The 22,176-nt window shown below is 33.9% G+C and overlaps 3 protein-coding genes and 1 pseudogene across 3 annotated transcripts; all 4 read left to right on the top strand.

The window, feature by feature from the left end:
- Positions 1 to 2,216: 2,216 nt before the first annotated feature.
- Positions 2,217 to 4,485, top strand: LOC134240301 (tripartite motif-containing protein 59-like; annotated as a pseudogene).
- Positions 4,486 to 12,157: 7,672 nt separating this feature from the next.
- Positions 12,158 to 13,579, top strand: LOC134240305 (tripartite motif-containing protein 12A-like). The gene is made up of 2 exons (XM_062722410.1): positions 12,158 to 12,436; positions 12,640 to 13,579. The coding sequence occupies exon 2, from the start codon at positions 12,644 to 12,646 to the stop codon at positions 13,406 to 13,408; it is 765 nt and encodes a 254-aa protein (XP_062578394.1). The 5' UTR covers positions 12,158 to 12,436; positions 12,640 to 12,643; the 3' UTR covers positions 13,409 to 13,579.
- Positions 13,580 to 13,979: 400 nt separating this feature from the next.
- Positions 13,980 to 18,458, top strand: LOC134240304 (autophagy-related protein 16-1-like). The gene is made up of 12 exons (XM_062722409.1): positions 13,980 to 14,028; positions 14,421 to 14,734; positions 15,099 to 15,165; positions 15,326 to 15,431; positions 15,584 to 15,654; positions 15,773 to 15,844; positions 16,215 to 16,335; positions 16,686 to 16,859; positions 17,180 to 17,264; positions 17,377 to 17,424; positions 18,030 to 18,128; positions 18,321 to 18,458. The coding sequence occupies exons 2-12, from the start codon at positions 14,655 to 14,657 to the stop codon at positions 18,412 to 18,414; spliced, it is 1,017 nt and encodes a 338-aa protein (XP_062578393.1). The 5' UTR covers positions 13,980 to 14,028; positions 14,421 to 14,654; the 3' UTR covers positions 18,415 to 18,458.
- A 1,534-nt stretch (positions 18,459 to 19,992) lies between these two features.
- LOC134240303 (E3 ubiquitin-protein ligase TRIM45-like) lies at positions 19,993 to 21,970 on the top strand. The gene has a single exon (XM_062722408.1). It carries the CDS (start codon positions 19,998 to 20,000, stop codon positions 21,885 to 21,887), a length of 1,890 nt encoding a protein of 629 aa, XP_062578392.1. The 5' UTR covers positions 19,993 to 19,997; the 3' UTR covers positions 21,888 to 21,970.
- The last annotated feature ends 206 nt before the right edge of the window (positions 21,971 to 22,176 follow it).

Here is a 22,176-nt window from a genome sequence, read left to right as displayed (position 1 = left end):
ACTATAATTTACAATCGTTAACTATAGTTAAGAGTTGTAAACCATATACGGACTGTAAACGTTAATCTATATTTTACATCTGTATATGGCAAGCAAAATTCACAAAAATGAGCAACACAATTAATTGAAGTCTAGGTTTTCGGTTGTAAACTCATTGACAGCTGCTTTTTAACAACAAAATATTTCACAATTGTAAACCATGGTTAATGCGATAATATGTTTCACAATCGTCATTTCAACAAACAATTTTTTTGTTAAAACATTCTGATTTGTAAACTATAGTACTCTTAAGGTTACATAAAAAGATAGCTTTCACGAGTTTGTGAAAATTTCTCTTATGTGGTGTTTAAACTATAGTTTACAAACGGTCTTCTTTATCAACAATATCTATTGATAACGCTTTATTCAGACAGATAAACTTACCATTGCATTAAACTATGTTAACAACCGTTAGATATAGTTTTATGTAAAACTTACTTAACGTATGAAGCATATTTACGTCCAAAATAGTTTACAGTCCATAAACCTAGTATATCAAATGTGAAACTAGGTTTAGCTCAATTTTTGTGAATTTGGCGTGCCATATCTGTAAACCATAATTAACGCGATAATGTTGGAAAACATAGTTACATATGTATCTGCCAATTAACATTTGTAAACTAATTTACAAATCATTCTTAACGACCGTAAACTATAGTTTACAGACGTGAATCTTTGATTATCAACAAAATCCATTGTTAACGTTTTATTACAGACAGATAAACTTAGATTAGCATTCGTAAACTATAGTTAACAACCGTTAAATATAGTTTTACCGATAAAAACTATACTTAACGAATCGTTAACTATAGTTAACGATTTGTAAACTATAGTTTACAGTCGATAAACCTAGTTTAATAATTGTGAAACTATGTTTAGCACTCCAAATTCAAAAAAATAGGTAATAATAGTTTCACAGTCGATAAACTAGGTTTTTCGGTTGTAAACCATAGTTTACGGACTGTTAACTATAGCTTACAACAAATCTATATTTAATATCTGTAAACCATAGTTAACGCGAAAATCTACATTCATAACCGTAAACTATACTTAACACCGAAAACTATCAATTGCGATGTACATATATTCTAAAATACAGTTTCAATTTGTTAACTATGGTTTACAACTCTTAACTATAGTTAACGATCATAAACTATAGTTTACATATGTGAATCTATGTTTATCAACAAAATCTATTGTTAACGTTTTATTACAGACAGATAAACTTAGATTAGCAATCGTAAGCTATCGTTTACAACTGTTAAATATAGTTTTACAGATGAAAACTTAACATATCGATTTGTAAACTATAGTTTACAGTCGATAAACCTAGTTTATCAATTGTGAAGCTAGGTTTAACTCATTTTTTTGAATTTGGCGTGCCATAGTTGTGAAACAGATTATCGCGTTAACTATGGTTTACAAATGTACTATGATTATCTCATTTTTGTGAATTTGGCTTGCTAAACATAGTTTCACAATTGATAAACTAGGTTTGTCGACTGTAAACTATAGTTTTCAAACCGTGAACTATAGCTTACAATTCGTTAAGTATAGGTTTCATCTGTAAAACTATATATATTTAACGGTTGTAAATAGTTTACGAATGCTAATCTAAGTTTATCAGTCTGTAATAAAACGTTAAAAATAGATTTTGTTGAAAAACATAGATTCACGTCTGTAAACTATAATTTACGATCGTTAACTATAGTTAAGAGTTGTAAACCAAAGTTTACAATCGTGAAACTGTATTTATCAGATAATCTATGATTTGAAATCGCAAATGATTGTTTCGGTGTTAAGTATACTTTACGGTTGTAAAACGTAGATTATCGCAACTAAAATCAGATGTAAAATATAGATTTTGATATAATATATTCGTAAACTATAGTTTATAACTGATAAACCTAGTTTATCGACTGTGAAACTATCTTTTGCTAATTTTTGTGAATTTGGCGTGCCATAGAGAAGTGTGTGTGTGAAAGAGGGTGTGTGTGTAAGAGAGGGTGTGTGTGGGTGTGCGGGAGGGAGAGGGCGTGTGTGTGAGAGAGAGAGGATGTGTATGTGTGCATTAATAAGGGTGTACGTTTTGACACAGTCATGTCATTAAAATGGCACGAATATGTTTTCATATTGTGATCTTTTACTTTCGATTTAAATTCAAAGGAAAGGTTGCAATGGCGTCGTCAACAGGAGACACTGGTTGTATAAATGATTCAGCTGTGTGTCCAATATGTTTCCAAAAGTTTCAAGAAACCGAGGATGTTGCCCTGTTCTCATACTTTTTGTCATTCTTGTCTGGAAGGACTCATCAAATCGTCCTGCAGTAATGCGAAATCCTTTGGATTTACATGTCCTCTGTGTCGAGAATTCATAGTAGCCCCAGGGACAGTGGTGCAGTGGCCTTCAGATAAATGGGCGTCGCTTTTCTCGCCAAACCAATTTATAGAGTATTTGATTGAAAAAGGCTCAGAGGTGTCGACCATTGATTGTGATGCATGTGTCGAAGATGGCGAAGACGTGAGAGCTACAAACTGGTGTAAAGATTGTAGGCGACCTTTCTGTGAAAACTGTTCAAAAATGCATAAAAAGTTTCCAGCTGTACGCGACCATGAAACAGTCTCTTTGAGCGAGATCACCTCTGTCACTAAGCCTGCAGAGATTGTTTCAATTTTTGCACAGTGCATGCACAGAATAAATTGGAACTTTTTTGTAGAGATCACCAAGTACCCTCTTGTGCCTTATGTGTTCCAAAGTTGCATAGAACTTGTGACCACATAGGATCAATATACGAAGAAGTGAAAAAATCTGATAAAACAAAGATTCATGCTGTAGGACTTGTGAAAGAGATGAAAACAATTTGTGATGCGTTTGAAAAATTGATTGAAGAAGAGAAATTGAACATTGCAAGACTTGATGAAAAAACTGACATGTACATTGATATGGTCAAAAGTGCTTGTGAGAGATCAGTGCAGCATTTGAAAAATCTAGAGGAAAAGCAATTGAATCAAATTGCAAAATTTTCAAAAGATAGTAAAACAAAGCTAGAATCTACAATTAAAGACCACGAAAATCGGAGGGCATATGTCAAACAATGTCTGAAATTAATCAATGAAACACTAGAACAGAGTGATGATGTTCATCTCCTAGTTCAGTATTCTTTCATGAAAGAAAAGATCAGAGAAATAGGAAAACTTGAACTGACAACTGTAAAGATAGACCTATCAGCATCAACAGTCGACGAAATTGAAAATATCAAAGAATTTTTAAAGTTAAAAATAGATGAAAAGAGTACAAACATTCCAGAAACCATTGACTTTGCTCGATCTCAGTTTAGTGTTATCAATCACTTCACAGTGGCGAAATCCAACATTATAGGAGGAGCATTTTTGCAAGATGGGCGCATACTGCTGATTGATGCTAAATTATTTCGCTGCCTGATATACAGTGAAAATGGTGTTTTAGAACAGGAGACAAAGTTTCTTAAGTGTCCATGGGATGTTTTTATAGATTCTAATCTTCTCTATATCACATTTTCTACTGCAAAGGAGATAAAAATGCTAAAATTAGATGATCTATCAGAATTTAAGACATTTCAAGTAAATTGTTCATGCAGAGGTATAACAAAAGTGGACGATAGAATAATATTAGCGGGGAAAACGGTAATAGAAACTCTGAATGGAGATTTTGAACATCTTGATGAAACTGAAGTAGATGCAGATACAGATAATGTCGCTTCAGATTTAAATGGAAACCTTATATATTCTTGTTACAATAATGGTACAGTAACAAAGAAATCCAGCATGAAAAGGCAGATATATGCTTATGAACATTGGTTTCTGAGTGCACCATTTGGTCTGGATGTCGATCACATGGGAAACGCCTACGTGTGTGGATTTGAGAGCAACAACATTCATATAATATCGACAGATGGAAAAACCTTGAAGATTTTAGGTGGATTCACTAAACCTCAGTGTGTAAAAATTCAAAATAACAGTGTCAAGTTTTTTGTTGTGGAAGAAGAATCAAAAGTGAAAGTATGTGAATTTATATAAATTGTCGAGAAAAATAAACAATGTAGGGATTTATTTTTAAACTGCCTTGCAACTTTCATAAATGTATGACATGTACGGTGTATAATCTAACAGTCCTAGCTATTGGGATAGGGCAAATGATGAATTGATTCAATTGAAATATATTAGCTTTCCATTACGTTCATTGAAATCAAAATAAAATTCCTGAACAGAATGTAAGCGATCAACAAGAAATCTTTGATACCACTTAACCTGCAAAACAATTTTGATTTTCAATCAGGATGTAGATCAGGCGCGTACTGGGAGGAGGGGGGGCTGCTCCCTGATATATATTTTTACAATAGATTATACTCTATGAAACTCAGGTTGGCCTTCCTCCTTTTATTTACAGTAAAGTGTAATAAGGGAAAAGGAGTATGCAATATTATATGTTTGAGTAAAGGAAAAATGGTACTGAACCAAGCTGGAACCTTCAGGATTTCATTGCAGAATAAGTCTATAAGATAAAGTATTGAACAAACATCGTTACGAACAGAATTTGTGAATTTGACCTTGATCTTTGGTCTATAAGATAAAGTATTAAACAAAAATTGTTACGAACAGAATTTATGAATTTGACCTTGATCTTTGACTTTTCAGTTTGAATTATTTTTTTGTAGACGAAATGGAGTATTGAGTAGAGAAAATTTTAATTTAAAAAAGCTAAAAGAAAGCCAATAAAAAATAATCTAAACGTATTTAGCTACTGGCGTTTGTCGAAGAGTCGAATTTTGCACCTTAAATCTCGCACTGACAGCTGCAGTTAAGCCAAGTGTTTTCTGTCGTTTCCCACAAGCGAAACCCGAATGAGAAAAAAACCCATCTTATTCCAAAGGTTATGGAGTAGGGTCAAAAAGGTGGAGCTGTTCCCCCTTTCAATGAATTTTTTAATTTTATCAAGCTCGTATGTGGAATATGGAATATCAACCAACTGATTCACTACCCATACATCATGACAGCTTGGTCTGGGTTCTTCGTTCCTTTGGGACAACTAAGTTGCTGCATCATGCCAAGACAATGCTGGTTGTTCGGTAGTCATTCCATTCGGGCGGCTCTCTACTAGAGGTTTTTGATGTTTCCAAATTTGTACAAAATGATACCTGCATATCCTATCAAAGAGCGGCCTGTTTTCTAGTAGCAGAAGGTTCTGGTCTTACATGGACATTGAAGAATGTCCATACGTAAAGTTGGATTTCCCTTCTAGTTGCTTTGGTCGATGTGCTGGGGGCACTTCAAGGTCTTACAGGTATCAGTACAAAAAATACTTGATAAAATCGAGCAAGTCACCGAAGGTGTGTCCAGTTTGTTTGCTAGTTTAAGTCCAACGAGAATTTTCACTCAAATTGGGACACCATCACGGTGGATGGCTGCATTTAGACCTGTGCTCAACACTTATTAATGTCCTTTGAACGGTAAAGGATCATGCCAGGACTTGGTGAGGCACATGCATGACTTATGTTTTACGATCTCGTCCGAAGGACCGTTCTCCATATCCCGAAGTGGGGATCCTTACTTCGTGACACTAGGACAAACGCTCTGGATAACCATTGCGCTATCTTAAATACGCAGGCGACTTTTGATGTTCTGATGATATACAGTGTATGCACTGTGATTGTGAAGGCAAGTAAATGAAATGATGAAAAGAAAATAAGATCCTCAATAAAATTTCTGAATCATATGGCCGTCCCCTAAATTAAAAATATATTCAATACAAATAAAGATAATATTAGTGTAAAACGATCTTGTGAACATCGCGATTTACACTGATAGAAATACCTATTTGATTTAACTAGTGTGCCTAGTATAGCGTTCTTCGTGATTAGTGGACTTTTACGAGAAGCGCTGACTTCTACAGTTGACGTTTACTTGGACATTTAAACTTGTATCATGTACGGAAGTACAGAATTGATAATACATAGGAAAACCTTTCTAGTGGTCAAAGGTATGGTGTTAGGGGCACTTACATATGAAGGCCGGGAGTTGAGGGTAGGGTGGTTGTCGTTTTCTTCAAGGACAACTTATACGTGCATTGAAATAATCCGTTATTTTCGTTTAATTAAAGGTTGAGCTAAATATTTATATCATAAAAGAGCTACCGTATACAGCCCTAGTGTAAAAGTAAGCGTCAACTGTAAAAGTCAGTGCTCCTCGTAAAAGTCCACTGTTTACTGGCTGAGATAGTAAAAAGGTCGCGAAGATACTTAGATACGTAGTGAAAGTTGCTTATAAACTCTAGATTTACTAGTGTTGTCTAGTAAATCTGCCCAATACCTAGAAAAACTACTTTTATGGTAGTGATTGTATGGACAGTAAATTTACTAGTCTTCTTAGTGACTTTCACTATTTATTTTTTTCAGTGTACCATTTATATGGGCTTCGAAAAATTATATCTAAATACATGTACGTGTTTAATTAAAGTAAATCTGTTTTCACTGAATGTGGATGATGATGAATGTAGATTATAAAATCTAAAAAGATAGCAATTAAATAAAAAAAAAAATACTGATCCTTTAGTGGTCAAAATAGAGTTCAAATTCAAAAAGACAAAATCACCATGAATGCTGACGCATGAATGTTTAAAGCTGACATGAATTCTTAAAAACGCAACATTTTCATCTATGTACGACTTGTTTCATACCAACTATAGCCGTATTCCGCCATATTTCTTTCAGATACCTTGTCTCATTGTAACGATGTATACCCCAATGCGCTAGTTACACTTGAATGATTTTTTGGATTGGGTATCGACTTGTGCACATCTCCGATGGTAAAGCATATGAGAACACATGAGGACATCAAGACATTTCAAAAACAAAATAAACAACATAATAAGCATGTTTTTGAATGATTATTGATTTGAATCAAAAGAAAAAAATGCAAGTTTGGAAGAGAAATTTAGATGCATGAGTACGTATTTTTACAGTGCGCCAATTTATGCAGAATAAACTTGAAATAAAAAGCAGTAAAATTCGCAAACACATTTTGAAATTATATCATTTGAATGGAACAAAACAACCAACGTCTTTGATTTGCAGGTCCTATGCAATTGATGCATATCGAGAAAACGCCTCGAACGCTCTAAACGTACCCATACCTGGTAATAAGGTTACTGCATCGGTTCGAAGATGTGCACAAGTCAAGTGATATATACCCTGAATTCCATTTATTGAAATATGTATCACAAAAAAACTCCATAAAAGCTCAATAGTAAACACACTGTCATTACTCCGTACACACTAGCACGACGATACATTAGTCCGTGCTGATCAGATTTTGGTCAGGGAAAATATCAAAAGTGGAAAGAGAAGCTATTTGGTATTTGCGCGGCTGAAAGGGGGGAGGATATTATAACTGCTGTTCGTAAGCTACATGTATAATTGTGAATTGTCCATCTATATGTAGTTCTAATATATATTCTATACTAAGTAATGTATATAGTCTGCAGTTGGTTTGCGTCGCAAAATTCATTTGTCAATTATAACTGATTATTTTAGTACTAATCTCAAATCTAAACCAAGTAATTTGATGTACGGCAATAATTTACTTCAAATCTTATAAGCAATTAACCAGAATAGAAATTTTTATGTTTACATCTATACATTCTTTAACACATACACACACGGAGAAAGGCCATCCCCTGTTCAGATTGACATTTAGGCAATTGATTTTTTGGACCGGGGGGGGGGGGGCATACAAAAATAATCGACATGACCGTTATTTAAATATTCTTGGAAGACAGACATTTCTGCCGAATTCAGTTTTGAGATTTTTTTAAAATGTGTCACTCTGAACACAAAGTATGTGCATTTTGAGGAATGTAACTGGTTTTATAATTATGTTGTTACAGGAAGTATTTCGAGATTTCAGTATCCCTGCCTGATAGTATTTTTTTATACATATAAATAATTTCTGTAGGTGAATTTCGGAGATAATTTTAAAAGCTAGGGTAGGGATACTTGACACTGGTTGAATACGGATAATTATTATTTATTCTTTTGTATATTGAACTCTCTCTCTCTCTCTCTCTCTCTCTCTCTCTCTCTCTCTGTAACCACCCGTTGGGGCAATGATAGGTATAAATCCTACGCACTTTGTGCTGTACCATTTATTATGCCTTAGGACAGATCAAGGATTTTTTTCAGGCGGGATGTCGAAACTTCATAAATTGAATAATAATTTTACTTTGGACAGGAAATTAACCCAAACGCCCAAATTGAAAGAGAAACTAGACGTACGTGTATTATGAGCACTGAGCTCACTCAATGATACCCCCTGCCTCTCATATGGTTTAAATGCAAAGTCCATATTTCGCTAAACCCATGCGTGTCAGATCAAAAAGTAAAATAGGAGGTGCATAATGGTAATATGTAATAAACTTAAGATTCTTTGAAAGTTTCATTAAATTTCTCTAAGTGGTATAAGAGGATTTGCGGATAAGAAATGGGAACCCCGTTCAGCGTAACAGACAGACGAACGGACATAACGATTACTATATAACTTCCCACTTTTCAGGCGGAGGATATAATAAACGTGAAATATACATCACAGGAATGGGAACATTGGGAACTTTCTCGAATACTTTCTCAAAAGTATGTGTCGAACTTGGACAACACACAAGAGAATTTTTAAAAAGCTAATTTTAGGTAGAATGTGGAATTCTCACGAGGAGTTTACTTTCTCTTTCTATATGCTTTTTCTAATAATCATTAATTATTTATGTCTAGAAATTTAATTCACATTAAATTTACCAAAGAATCAAACTCGTTTATTATACCCCAGGCGTGAGGTATAATGTTTTTGACCCATCAGTCAGTCTTTTTTTGGGGGGGGAGGGGGTCAACGCAACTTCTCATAAACCACTGCACAGAGTTTTGTCGAACTTTGCATATATTTATTGGAGACAATGTGTGTGTAGATTTGCACATCACAAGGAAATTCCGAATTCTTTATTTTTCGGGAATTTCCGCACTTTTACATTTAGATTTTGGCCATATCTTGAATATAGAGGTGAGCAGTTTGTCAGCGCAACTTCTCATAAACCGCTGCACACAATTTTGTCAAACTTTGCAGATATTTAGGACACAATGTGTATAGATGTGCATATTACAAGGAAATCACGATTCCTTTATTTTTTTCTGGGAATTTCAGCACTTCAACTTTTGGAGTATGTGAACGTGCTCACTTTTTCTTTCATAGTGCATAAAAGTATAAATAACTTTAAAATCAAATTATATTAGGTCTAATAAAGCCAATACACAGTATTTATTTGATAATAATTGATCATAAAGAAATCCAATCTGTTTCAGACGTTTTTCTTACATTATTTTTATGAGAGTGTTATGCATGTTTTATGACACACACCCCCACTCATATCACGGGAAAATATCTTCAAAAGGTGAATGATTCGTAATAATGCCTGCTTTTTTTTATGAATTTGATGAAGTTAAACCATGTGCTTAATCGTAAATTTTATTTACAACATGTACAGACAAGAGTAATGTTTATTTTTGAAAAAATTACTTGCATTTTTTTTTCAATCAACCCCACTGAGCTTTCAACCTTTGATATTTTCCCTGACCAAATAAAGTGATCGGCATGGGCCACGTGTGTCCAAGCATCTTTTACTGTTGAGTTAGCAATGGATTACATGACTTCTGAGATGCATTTTTCAATAAAAGTAAAATAGGATAATTCTTTCGACATGTGCACATCCCTGTAACGATAGCAGTATTCAGGTAAACGTTTTATCACTGCGTTTGACGCGTTTTCTCGACCTGCATGGATTTTTGCTGTACATAAATGTATTCCGTGTTAGTGTAGTTTTTATATTGCAGCAAATGCATTCAAAATAATTTAATTCTCGGGTAGTTCTATTTTTTGTTGAATTTTTACTTTTCAAACATGTATTTGGTCAGTTTATGGACTTCTAAAAACTATGCTATCGGAGATGTGTACATGTCGACAGCCAGACTACAAAATCACTCAAGTGAAACAATTCTACAAGGCTATATATAGCAGGTACAGGTGGCCAAAAATCTTCGATTAAATATGGCGGAATCGAAGAAATATGTCGGACAAGGGCGTACAGGAATGTAGTAAGTCGTACAAAGATGAAAATTGATGCCTTTTTAAGAGTTCATGTCAGCTTTAAATATGGCGGAATCGAAGAAATATGTCGGACAAGGGCGTACAGGAATGTAGTAAGTCGTACAAAGATGAAAATTGATGCCTTTTTAAGAGTTCATGTCAGCTTTAAGTAGGTATAATAACTACTTCGGAATGGATCTGTTTGAGAACTTGAACCTTTTTTTAAAAATTGAAAAATAGAAGCATTTGAAGAAACTCTGAAAGGGAATATTTTCACGGCAGAGGTCCAGTTAGAACTTAAAGCTATTTTTGAGTGGACTTTCTTCACAATGATTACATGGAGGATATGGAGATAACAAACAGCAGTATTCAAAATCAAAGTCCATAAAACAATACAAAATAGGAACAGAGCAAACACAGACCTCTAAACATCAGAGGTGAGATCAGGTGCCATGGAGGAGTGAGAATCCCCTGCTGACCGGTCACATTATTCTTAGCTTCATTATCCATGCTTTTTTTGCCTGGACAAGGCTTCTGCTTGCATCCAAATGGACCTCCTCCATAACCGGAATGGACATGCTCCATCATCATCAAGTTCCATTATCGGTATGCTTAAAGTATCATTTATGCAAGTTTAGTCCAACTATTACTTATAGCAGCTTCAGAATTGAAGACCTTTTTCAGAATCTTTAATCTAGTAAACTCGTACAAAAATAGGTTGGATTGAAGTCAAGATGGGTGCATCCATCGATGCACCTGTTATGCAAATTTTGTACGGATAGACCTTATATCAATCAGGAAATGCCTGCCCCTTAAACTTAAACCTGGTCATTCATTCACAAAATGTAGAACAAATGCAGGGCCTAAGCAAGTCTCGTCCGTGTTTTGGATCCTACTTGCAAGGTTGATAAAGAAACACCTTATAGTTTCTTCGGAATCAACTTGATTCTAACAAATTATTCAGGATTCCGACGATATGATCTTGGAATACATGTAATTTCTTTTTTCTCAAGCTTAAAGTGAACTTAAATAAAAACTAGTTTGAGGGCTTTCAAAGATGTCCTTTATCGTCTAGAAGTATTTTTTACTATTGGAATAAAATAATGTGCATATTCATAGAGATATTTCCAAATGCAGTATACTATACACATGTGTATTAAAGGCAAACTCACATATTCACCTGACCAGTCAAATTATTCTAATGGCGTTCATGTTAGACCCAAAAGAAAACTGCTAAGTTAAAGCAGTTCATATTTATTTACCTATCTTTGTTCTCCAATTTTCACGGAACTTTTTTGGTGGATACAGAGTTTCGTAATATTGCAAAAGAAAGGATTTTCAATAAGTTTCATTTTTTATTGTACGTTTGAATACCAATTTACACAAAAGTTTGAAATACCAGATGGAAGTTAAATACATGTATATTTCTTTTATATTGCTTAAACAGCAGACTTATCCAAGTTATTGAAGAGATTTTTTCTTGTATTTAGTAATGATAATTAAAAGTAGAAATTCTACAACAAACCGCTAAAATAAGCTGAAGTTAGCACCCCACTAAAGCTTGCTCAAATGGAGAAAAACAATCATGCAATTAAAGTTTTCAGCTATTTTATTTTGGCTTGATATAATGTTTAGAATACTTGGATTTATTTTAAAATAATTTCTTTATATTATATAAATTATGTCATAAAGTGCAGATTACAATTTATTTTTTTTTATGTCAAATGTTGGGTCTATAACTACACAAAGTTAACGCTGAAATTGAGACTTGAGTGTACCTTCCTAATAGGAACCAAGGCGTGTAAAGTGGGCACCCCAATAATTTTGCTTAATACACTGGCAATTATACCAAACAAAAGAAAATAAAACTGATTTAAAGTTGTGTCCCTCAATAAAGACGTATGGCAATTTTTAAATTTATTTCATAAGAGTGCAACACCTCCCTTTAAAATTGCTTCCTCTGTTCCAGTTTGATAATAAGGGTGAAGTTGCATCCTTTTGACATTGTATAGATAAACAAAAGAGAAAATATATTTACCTTATAATCAAACTATAAAAGCCACAAAAACACTTCAATCGTGAGGTTTAAATTGCGCATACTTGTTGATAACGTTACCAGTATGCTAGTCAAGCAACAAGTATGTGGCGATATCGAAAGTAGACATACTTCAACATCAATATTTAAGAAAAACAAAAATAATGTACTACAATCGTATTAACAAAGCAAGAATTTGAAGGTAAGTCTCCTTTTGACACAGAATGCTGAAAGTAAAAGGTAATTTCTGGCTCATTTGCAACATATACGCAGTAGTTTTTCTGTGACGAATAAATCACATAATTTGAAATTATAAAATTTATTTAACATTTTTGAAAACGTTGCCTTTGAAAATACTTGAACAAGTAATATTATACATTTAAATCAAATGATTTTTTTTTTTAGGTCCATGATGGACAAACAAATTTCTGAAAACAGGACACCTTGTAAAGTGTGTAATTTGTCTGACTTAGATCATATGTACTGCGGAACGTGTCAAACTAAGTTATGTTGGAGCGGTGTGAACGATCACTGCGCAAATGACGTTCCTGATGGACATTATATCGTCCCGTTTGTAGATCGAACAAGGTACCCCAAGTATCAAAAATGCAAACTCCATTGCGACGAGAAATGTGAATTGTTCTGTGAACCTTGTCGTGACTCTATCTGTTTGACCTGCAATTTGTCACAAGAGCACAAAGGTCACAAGATTGAGAAGGTTCTTCCTCTCTTCCAGTCCCAAACAACCTCCATAATGGAGGATAAGGACGAAGTCCAAAATTCTTTGATTCCACAATGTAATGCGTTTGTGACTGAAATAGAAAAAGAGATATCCAATTTAGAGGGTGACTATGAGAAGGTTATGAATTCCATCGCAAAACAAGAAGAAGAGTGGATTTGTGCAATCAAACATGTAACAACAGAATACAAAACCAATGTAACAAAGAACAGAACAAAACATGAAACAATTCTCAATGAAATAAAGCAGGACACAGAAAACTTGATTAAACAAGCCGAAGAAGCAACAGAGAACATCACAGAGATACTAACTGCAAATGATGTAACCATGTCAATGGATTACAAATCTAGAAATCTGGAACTCTCGGATTCTCTGAAGAAATCGAAATCCATCGACTTTACCGAGATGAGGAGGAGCTATCTTCCAACATTTTGACCGAGATTGCTACACAGAGAGGAAGGATTTGACTTATTTGGTTCCCTATCGACTTACCGACAACGAGAAGCATTGGTTGAAAAAACAGAGAATGTGGCACAGGTGGCCACATCACGACAATTCAATGTCATCAATCAAGACATCAAAAGAGAATCAAAAGAAACAGAGACGAAAACGGTAAAATACAATGAAGAGTTTAATATGAACTTGCTCTATTTATGTTTTACAATCGGAAATATAATATTCATATGCATAAATTTTATATGATATTTTTTGTCTTTGTTTCCTATTTTTAGTTATCAAGATTTCTGATATTCTATAAACACAGTTTTGATTGACTAAACTCCCATTTTAATTTCCTCTTTTATTCCTTAAATTCTAGTTATGTCATTCAAGGTTTTCTTTTAATCTGATTTTCCAGAATTAATTTTGCATACTTTAACTTGAACACGATAAGGGTCTATCTTCTCATCAATTTGGTTAAATGATGCATCCTGAAGAAATGCAATTAACTTTCAAATTACTATATCTTACTTTTTGTTGAGTGAACATCATGCAATATCAAACCCTCTGTGAATCAAACTTTGTTCTTTTATCTCCAGCATTTGAAATCTGCAGAGGTAAGTACCTCTTTCTTATTTTAACAGCAATTCACGCTTCTAAAGACAGCATTTCGTGTGCTTTTTATACATCTGACAAACTGAAAATTTACGCTTTAGTTAAAGTAATGGTTTAAAGTTTAGGCAACCCAAATGAACATAAATTTAGAAATGTGCATATATAAGTACTTTTTTCTAGCTGTTAAATTCTGCTCATTGCGCGAAGTGTAGGGTTTTTGAAATGTTAAATTTGAACAAAGTTGAAGTTTCTAATTTTTTTCTTTCAAAAATTGTCCTTTCAACTTTTTAAAGACGTCGAAAACTGATTATGTCAGTGTATCCATTTTTTCTTCCTGATTCGGTTTTGCAAAAAAAAAAATCGTTAATGTATAGGATAAATGGTAATTTTATAGAATGATCTTTCAACAAGGGAACAGAAGGACCAACAAATTCATTTAAATGAAGAGGAGAAGCATTTCTATAGATGTTCATTGAGAGAAAAGTCATACACAGTATCATCGTCATCATCTGAAACGACAAAATCAACAACAGCAAAGACAGTGACACATACATCACCCTCATCAATCCCGTCATCTTCATCGACAGAAACAAAAACAACAACAACAATAGCAAAGACACCAACATACATGTCATCTGCATCAACATCGTCATCCAAAGCGCAAGGAACTACAAAACCAACAACTGCAAAGACAACCAATTACTCGAAGTAAATAACTATGGTTTGCAACTGTTAACAATGTTTAGGATCTGATAAATATAGTTTCACGATTTGTGAAACTATGATTAACAACTCTTTACTAGAGTTCACGATTGTAAATAACAGTTTACAGACGGGAAACTATGTTTATCAACAAAATCTATTGTTAACGTTTCACAACAGACAGATAAACTTAGATAAGCATTCGTAAACTATAGTTAACAACTGTTTAACATAAGTTTACAGATGAAAACTATAGTTAATAATTAATCAAGAACCTTTTTATTTGAAAAAAAAATCATTGGATAAAATGGAATGGATTAACCTGTAAGAAATCAAGTTATTTTTACGAACAGTATTTCTTTACACATAGGCAGAAAGATGACCCCGCAGTTGTGCCCCAAATAGTTTCAAGATACTACAAGGTGGAGTGCGAATTTGTAAGTAGGTTTACATGCATTTAGTCCATAATTTGAGTATCCCGATATCGCAATTTTGGCTTAAAATTAAGATTGGATTTACTTTCCAAAACAGATTATCATTTAATACTCCTGTATATCAACTTTTTTACAGGTTTAATTGTAAGATGTTTTCTTGTAGGATGCTCATGATGGTGAAGTGAATGCCATTCGCTGGAGCCCGTCAGGGTTACAATTTGCTTCAGGGGGTGGAGACAAAACAGTGAAGCTGTGGCGACCTAGTGAAGGTATCAGTCGATTCTTCTGTTGCAATAGATAAATTAAATAAATATTAAATTAATACAATACTTATATTTTAAACATTATATTAATTAATTATTATTAACAATTTACTAAAATTAATGTTTGGTATCATTTTGTCCATAAAAATGAAATGCAGGAAAATGGAAGTGTACAGAAACCTTAATAGGAAGCAATGCTGGTATCATGTCTCTAGATTTTGACCTTATGGTAGGTCTATAAATATTTCTTTTTTATATCTAAAAGAAAGTTCGTCGTTTTATTTCATGTAAATAGCTCTCCCCAACACCATCCCCAAACATTTAAGCAGTGAATAAAATACTTACAGGAAACGTTTATAGTTGGGGCTGCAAAAGATGGTGCAAGTCGAGTATGGGATATCAGAGACTTCATACTAAAGGTAAGAATATACTATTTGTAATCACATTTCATGTCAAACGTATCTTGTTTTGGGAAAAAAAATTTATAATTATGTATATCAAAATTTTAAACAAATTACGAGGGTTTAATCCAAAAGTAATTTCACTTCGATAAAATTAATGAGAGACAACAATAATTAATAAGACAACAAAATTATAAATGTTGGAAGTTATACATTTATTTCAAATCGTATGTAACAAATTAAATCTGTTGATGTTTTATGTTGCTATTAATCAAAATTTGAAATTTAAACTGTATCATATATTATCACAAGGTAATTTTGTTTTCGTTTTCTTTCTCCTGATTTAGTTGTACATTACATATCAGAATTAATTGATTTTCTGCTACAGCAAACTTTATCTGGACATTATAAAGAAGTGACCGCAGCCAAATTCTTGACAGACAGTCATAAAATTGTCTCTGGAAGTCACGATAGGACCATTAAGATATGGGACTTACAACGCGGCTCTTGTATGTATCTAATGCTTACTATTATTCCAGATTGGTTCCATCATTGCATACCCTCAAAACTCTAACTTACCCCATACATTGTACCTGGCTACCAGCTAGTATTGTACTAGGATTGCAGATTATCGTCATTATCGTCATATTGCATTATTTTTCTTTGGTTTTAACTCATTTTGGCTTGTTTTAGTCTACGTAATTTCACTTCTTACTTTCATCCTTTGAAAATAATTCCTGAAAAAATCATTTACATCCGATTAAAAAAATTTAAAAAGTTTTTCATCATTGAGAACGATTAAGCTGTTACTAACTAAATTAGTTTAAATCGATTTTTGATATTATGCAATCATTTTAAGGTATACACACGATGGACGCTCTTTCCAGTTGTAATGACCTTGTGACGATGAATGGGACGAACATCCTCAGTGGACATTTCGACCACAGATTGAGATTCTGGGACACTCGCACGAACAAACCTACCAACGAAGTGTTGCTTCAGGAAAGAGTTACTTCTCTAGACATATCTACAGGTAAGGATTTATCAGAGTAGTTACTACTCATTGTAATTAATCTGATCCTATTGTTCTGAAAATCCACATAAAATCAACATGTATCTGAATTTATAATGTGTATTTACCCATGGTATAAATTCTTCAAAGTTTATTATTAATGTTCATCTTATAATATTACCAGGAAATAAGCACTGGTATCTAAAACAAGAATACAAAATATTTTAAGAGTTATCATTTCTTGCTATAGATCAGATATCATTAAATGATGAAGGCTTAAATATAGACTTTAAGTCGTCTGTTTTTTTAAATTTTGAGTTTATCATATGTTTGGATTTCAGAAAAAATGACTTTGTTGTGTTCTACCAGAAATGATACTTTAGAAGTCTTCGACTTAAGAAAGAACCAGATAGTTACAGCACTAGAGTAAGAAATCCAGTTACATGTAAATCCATTCCTTTGTTTCTTAAGTTATATCAAACATAATAAAATCAAGTTAAATAAAACATAATTAAATCCATGTTTTAATTCAATACAGACATGATGACTTTAGAGTTCCCTGTGATTGGTCAAGAGCAGTATTCAGGTATATGTGAATAATAAAAAAAAAACTAACACGGATTCACCACTGTTACACTTTTATTATTTTTTTAACAACATATATAGAGATCACGAGCAATATTCAATCTCAATAACCAATTAGAATTACAAATCAAGAGCAGAGAAAACATCAGAGATGGGATCAGGTGCCATGGAGGAGTGAGCATCCCCTGCTAACCGGCCACACCCGACGTGTGCTCCTGGTCATTATCGGGAAATAATAAAATAAATATGTTGAAAAAACGTCAGTTAGAATTTGACTTAATGATGGATTATATTTGCTGTAAAGTTCATTGTATCGACCATAGAACTTTCGAAAGGATGACTTTAAACAAGACAGCTGATATTCTTCTTTCATCTACTTGTTTGTCTAGAATTTTAGAACTTGTTCATACATAGAGCAGATATTTTATAAAACACACTATAAGTGCAATAAATATTGCAAATGAATTAATTTCTATGTAAAGTAAAAGATAAATAAATAATATTATAGCAACATTGGAAACATTATTTAGCTAATATCTTACTTTCCAAAAATACAAAGCACTATAATATTTTCCTTTATCTTAATGTCCTTCTTGTTGTTAACAGTCAAGACGCTTCCTATGCAATGGCTGGATCCAGTAACGGGGCAGTATTTATCTTCAATATCAAAACAGGGAAAGTAGAAGACATCCTGCAAAAACATACGTTAGTTTACCTTGATAAACACAACTGAATACCTAATTAACCTGATAAAAAGATGAAGAGATTATTTCTCTCCTTTAGCTGGTATTGAGGAATGAAAAATGTTTAGTTAACACAGTACCTTAATTAGTAAATAAAGAAATAATGCATTGCAATTTTTAAGGTTTTGATTCATTTTCTTTCATTTTTTCCCAGGAATCCAGTGGTGGCATGTTCCTGGCACAGCTCTCTGCTTCTAAGCTGTGAGAAACTTCGTAAAACTATTTTATGGAGAAGTGTCGATCATTAGCAAAATATCTACAATATCTTGAAATGCAGTTTTCTTCATTATTCAAAGAAGTGTACAGAAACAAGAGGCCAATGGACCACATTGCTCATCTGAGCACATGGGCTAGTTAAAAAAAACACAAATCAGCTCAGTATTGTTTACTTGTTGGGGTAGGGGGGTTGAATTTTTTATTACTTGAGAATGTCACTATATCAATAAAGCATACATGTATAATTTCGCCATACTTGAGAAGAAGAGTTTTAAAGATTTTTCCTATATAATTCTTTGTAAAGATTTGATTGCCCATGATAACCCCACCTTACCCCCAGGGGTCATGATATATCAAACTTGAATTAAGTCCAACTGAGGATGTTTCCATATTAATATTACTAATCATAGCTTTGCTGATCTTGAGAAGATTTTTCCTACCTCCGGGGCTCATGATTTGAACAAACTTGAATCTACACTACCTGAGGATTCTTCTACATGAGTTACATCTATACTGACCCAATGGTTCTGGAGAAGATTTTTAAAGATTTTTCCTATATATTCCTATGTAAAACTTTGATCAGCCATTGTGGCCCCGCCTTACCCCCGGGGGTCATGATTTGAACAAACTTAAATCTACACTACCTGAATAAGCTTCCACATGAGTTTCATCTTTCTTTGTTCAATGGTTCTGGAGAAGAAGATTCCTTTTTATAAAATTTCCTATAGATTCCTATGTAAAACTTTGATCAGCCATTGTGGCCCTGCCCTACCCCCTGGGGTCATGATTTGAAGAACTTGAATTAACACTACCTGATGTTGCTTCCACATGAGTTTCACCTTTCCTGGCCCAGTGGTCCTTGAGAAGATTTTTAAAGATTTTTCCTATATATTCCTATGTAAAACTTTGATCAATGTTTCTGGAGAAGAAGATTTTAAAAAATCCTATATATTCCTATGTTAAACTTGGATCAGCCATTGTGGCCCTACCCTACCCCCGGGGGTCATGATTTGAAGAAACTTGAATCTACACTACTTGAGGATGCTTCCACATGAGTTTCATCTTTCCTGGCCCAGTGGTTCCAGAGAAGAAGATTTTTAAAAGATATCATTAAATTTTCACTAATTTGCAATCACAACTGTATCTCCCCTTGAAAGAGGGCATTGGCCTTCATGTGAACAAATTTGAATCTCCTTCACCCAAGGATACTTTATGGAAAGTTTGGTTGAAATTGGCCAAGCGGTTTTTTAGAAAAAGTAGAAAATACAAAGTTTACAGACAGACGGACAGACAGACGCCGGACAAATTTTGATCAGAAAAGCTCACTTGGACGTTCAGCTCAGGTGAGCTAACAAAAAAAAGCCACCTTTCCTGGATTCCTTAATTTCTTGCAGATTTGTCAAACAAAGATATACTCCCAAGACCCTATGCTATCTCTACTACTTACCAAAATATTAATTAACTGCTGTAAAAGGAGAAACGCTATAGTTATAGCGTATTAAGAAATGTTTTAAAATAGACTTTAATAGAAGCGATCGTGGCACGAACACGCTGTCGTATTGCCATCGATGTTTTCTACTTTCGATTTAAATTACAAACCAAAAGAAAAGCGGCAATGGCCACGGCGTCACCAGCCGACTCCAGTCCCTCGACTTATTTAACAGTTTGTCCAGTATGTTTCCAAAGGTTCAACAAGCCAAGGATGTTGCCTTGTTCCCACACTTTTTGCCACAATTGTCTGGACGGACTCATCAAATCGTCCTGCAGTAGTGCGACCTCCCTGGGATTTACATGCCCTCTGTGTCGAGAGTTCATAGCAGCTCCAGGAGTAGTGGGCCAGTGGACTTCAGATAAATGGGCATCACTTTTCCCGCTAAACCAATTTATTGAATATTTGATTGAAAAAGAATCAGAGGTGTCTGCTACTAATTGTGATGCATGTGCTGAAGATGGAGAAGACGTGAAAGCAATTAACTGGTGCAAAGACTGCAAGCGTTCTTTCTGTGAAAACTGTACAAAAATACACAAAAGGTTTCTCGCTTTATACAACCATAACACAGTGTCTCTCTGTGAGATTTCAAGTGCCACTAAACTCACAGAAGTTGTTTCAAGGTTTTGCAAGACTCATGAACAGAATAAGCTGGAACTCTATTGCAGGGATCATCAAGTACCGTCTTGTGCCTTATGCGTTCCCACGTTACATAGAACATGTGATCACATAGGCACCATACAAGAAGAAGTTATTAAATCTTATAAAACTAATCTACTTGCTAAGGGACTTGTCAAAGAAATGCAGGCCTTTTGTGATTCCGTCGAAAAACTTATCGAGGAGGAGAAAATGAATATTACAGGAATTGATGAAAAAACTGATATGTATATTGATATGGTCAAGAGTGCTTGTGAGAGGTTAGTGCAGCAGTTTAAAAAACTAGAGGAGAAGCAGTTGAATGAAATAGCCCAAATCTCAAAAGATAGCAAGGCTAAGCTAGAGACTTCCATCTGGGATCACGAAAATCGGAGAGCATATGTTCAAAACTGTCTGAAGCTGATGACTGAAACTTTAGAGAATGGGGATAATGCCGATCTCTTACTCCAGTATTATGTAATGAAGGAGAAACTTAGAGAAATAAGAAAAATTAAGCTTCAAACTGTGAAGATAGATTTAACGGCGACACCCATTGATGAAACTGTCAATTTAAAAGGGTTTTTAAACCTAAAAATGGCTGAAAAAAGCATCAACATTCCAGAAACTATTGATGTGGGTCGATCTAAATTACATGTTATTAATCACTTCACAGTGTTGAATTCGGATATCAGAGGAGGCGCTTTTTTATCCGATGGTCGCTTACTCCTGATTGATTTTAACCACAGTCGCTGCTTATTATACAAGGAGAAAGGTGTAATGGAATTAGAGGCCAAGTTTTCAGGTGAAGTGTGGGACGCGTATGTAAATTCTGATGTTCTTTATATCACATTTTCTGACACCAAGGAGGTCAAAATGGTGAAACTGGAAGATTTATCTGTAATAAAGTCCTTCCAGGTGAACTGCTCGTGTAGAGGAATAACAAAAGTGGGGGATAAAATAGTATTGGCGGGAAGAACGTTAATCGAGACCTGTAATGGAGATTTTGAACATTTGGATCAAGCTGAGGTAGACGCAGATACTGATGATGTCGCTGCAGATTCAGATGGAAACATAATTTATTCAACTTATCAAACAAGTACAGTTATCAAGAAAAGACACATGACAAGTACCATTTCTTATACTTATAAACACTCTTCATTATGTGCACCATTTGGTTTGGCTGTCGATCACATGGGAAACGCCTATGTGTGTGGAAATGAGAGCAACAACATTCATATTGTATCGACAGATGGAAAAACCTTGAAGATTTTAGATGCATTCACTCAACCTCAGTGCGTAAAAATTCAAACTAACAGTGTCAAGTTTTTTGTTGTGGAAGAAAAGTCAAAAGTGAAGATTTGTGAATTGAGGGAGGGTTAAGGAAATTTTTTATTTAAAGAAATAACCTAATATTTGGAATTTTCTGGCATTATGTATAAAATAATGTGATATATATAATCTGAATGTGCATAGTCTATTATATATTTTTTATTTAAAGAAATAACCTAATATTTGGAATTTTCTGGCATTATGTATAAAATAATGTGATATATATAATCTGAATGTGCATAGTCTATGGATAAACCATTAATTAATAAATGGTAAATATATATATATCGTAATGAAAGTCATATCTCGCATGTATGAATCATTAGCTGCAGAAATGTAG

The sequence above is a fragment of the Saccostrea cucullata genome, unplaced genomic scaffold, assembly GCF_032062105.1.
Source record: "Saccostrea cucullata isolate Sc308-1 unplaced genomic scaffold, CSIRO_AGI_Scuc_v1 ctg43, whole genome shotgun sequence".
Lineage (NCBI taxonomy): Eukaryota > Metazoa > Mollusca > Bivalvia > Ostreida > Ostreidae > Saccostrea > Saccostrea cuccullata.
This window is presented reverse-complemented; position numbering and strand designations above follow the sequence as displayed.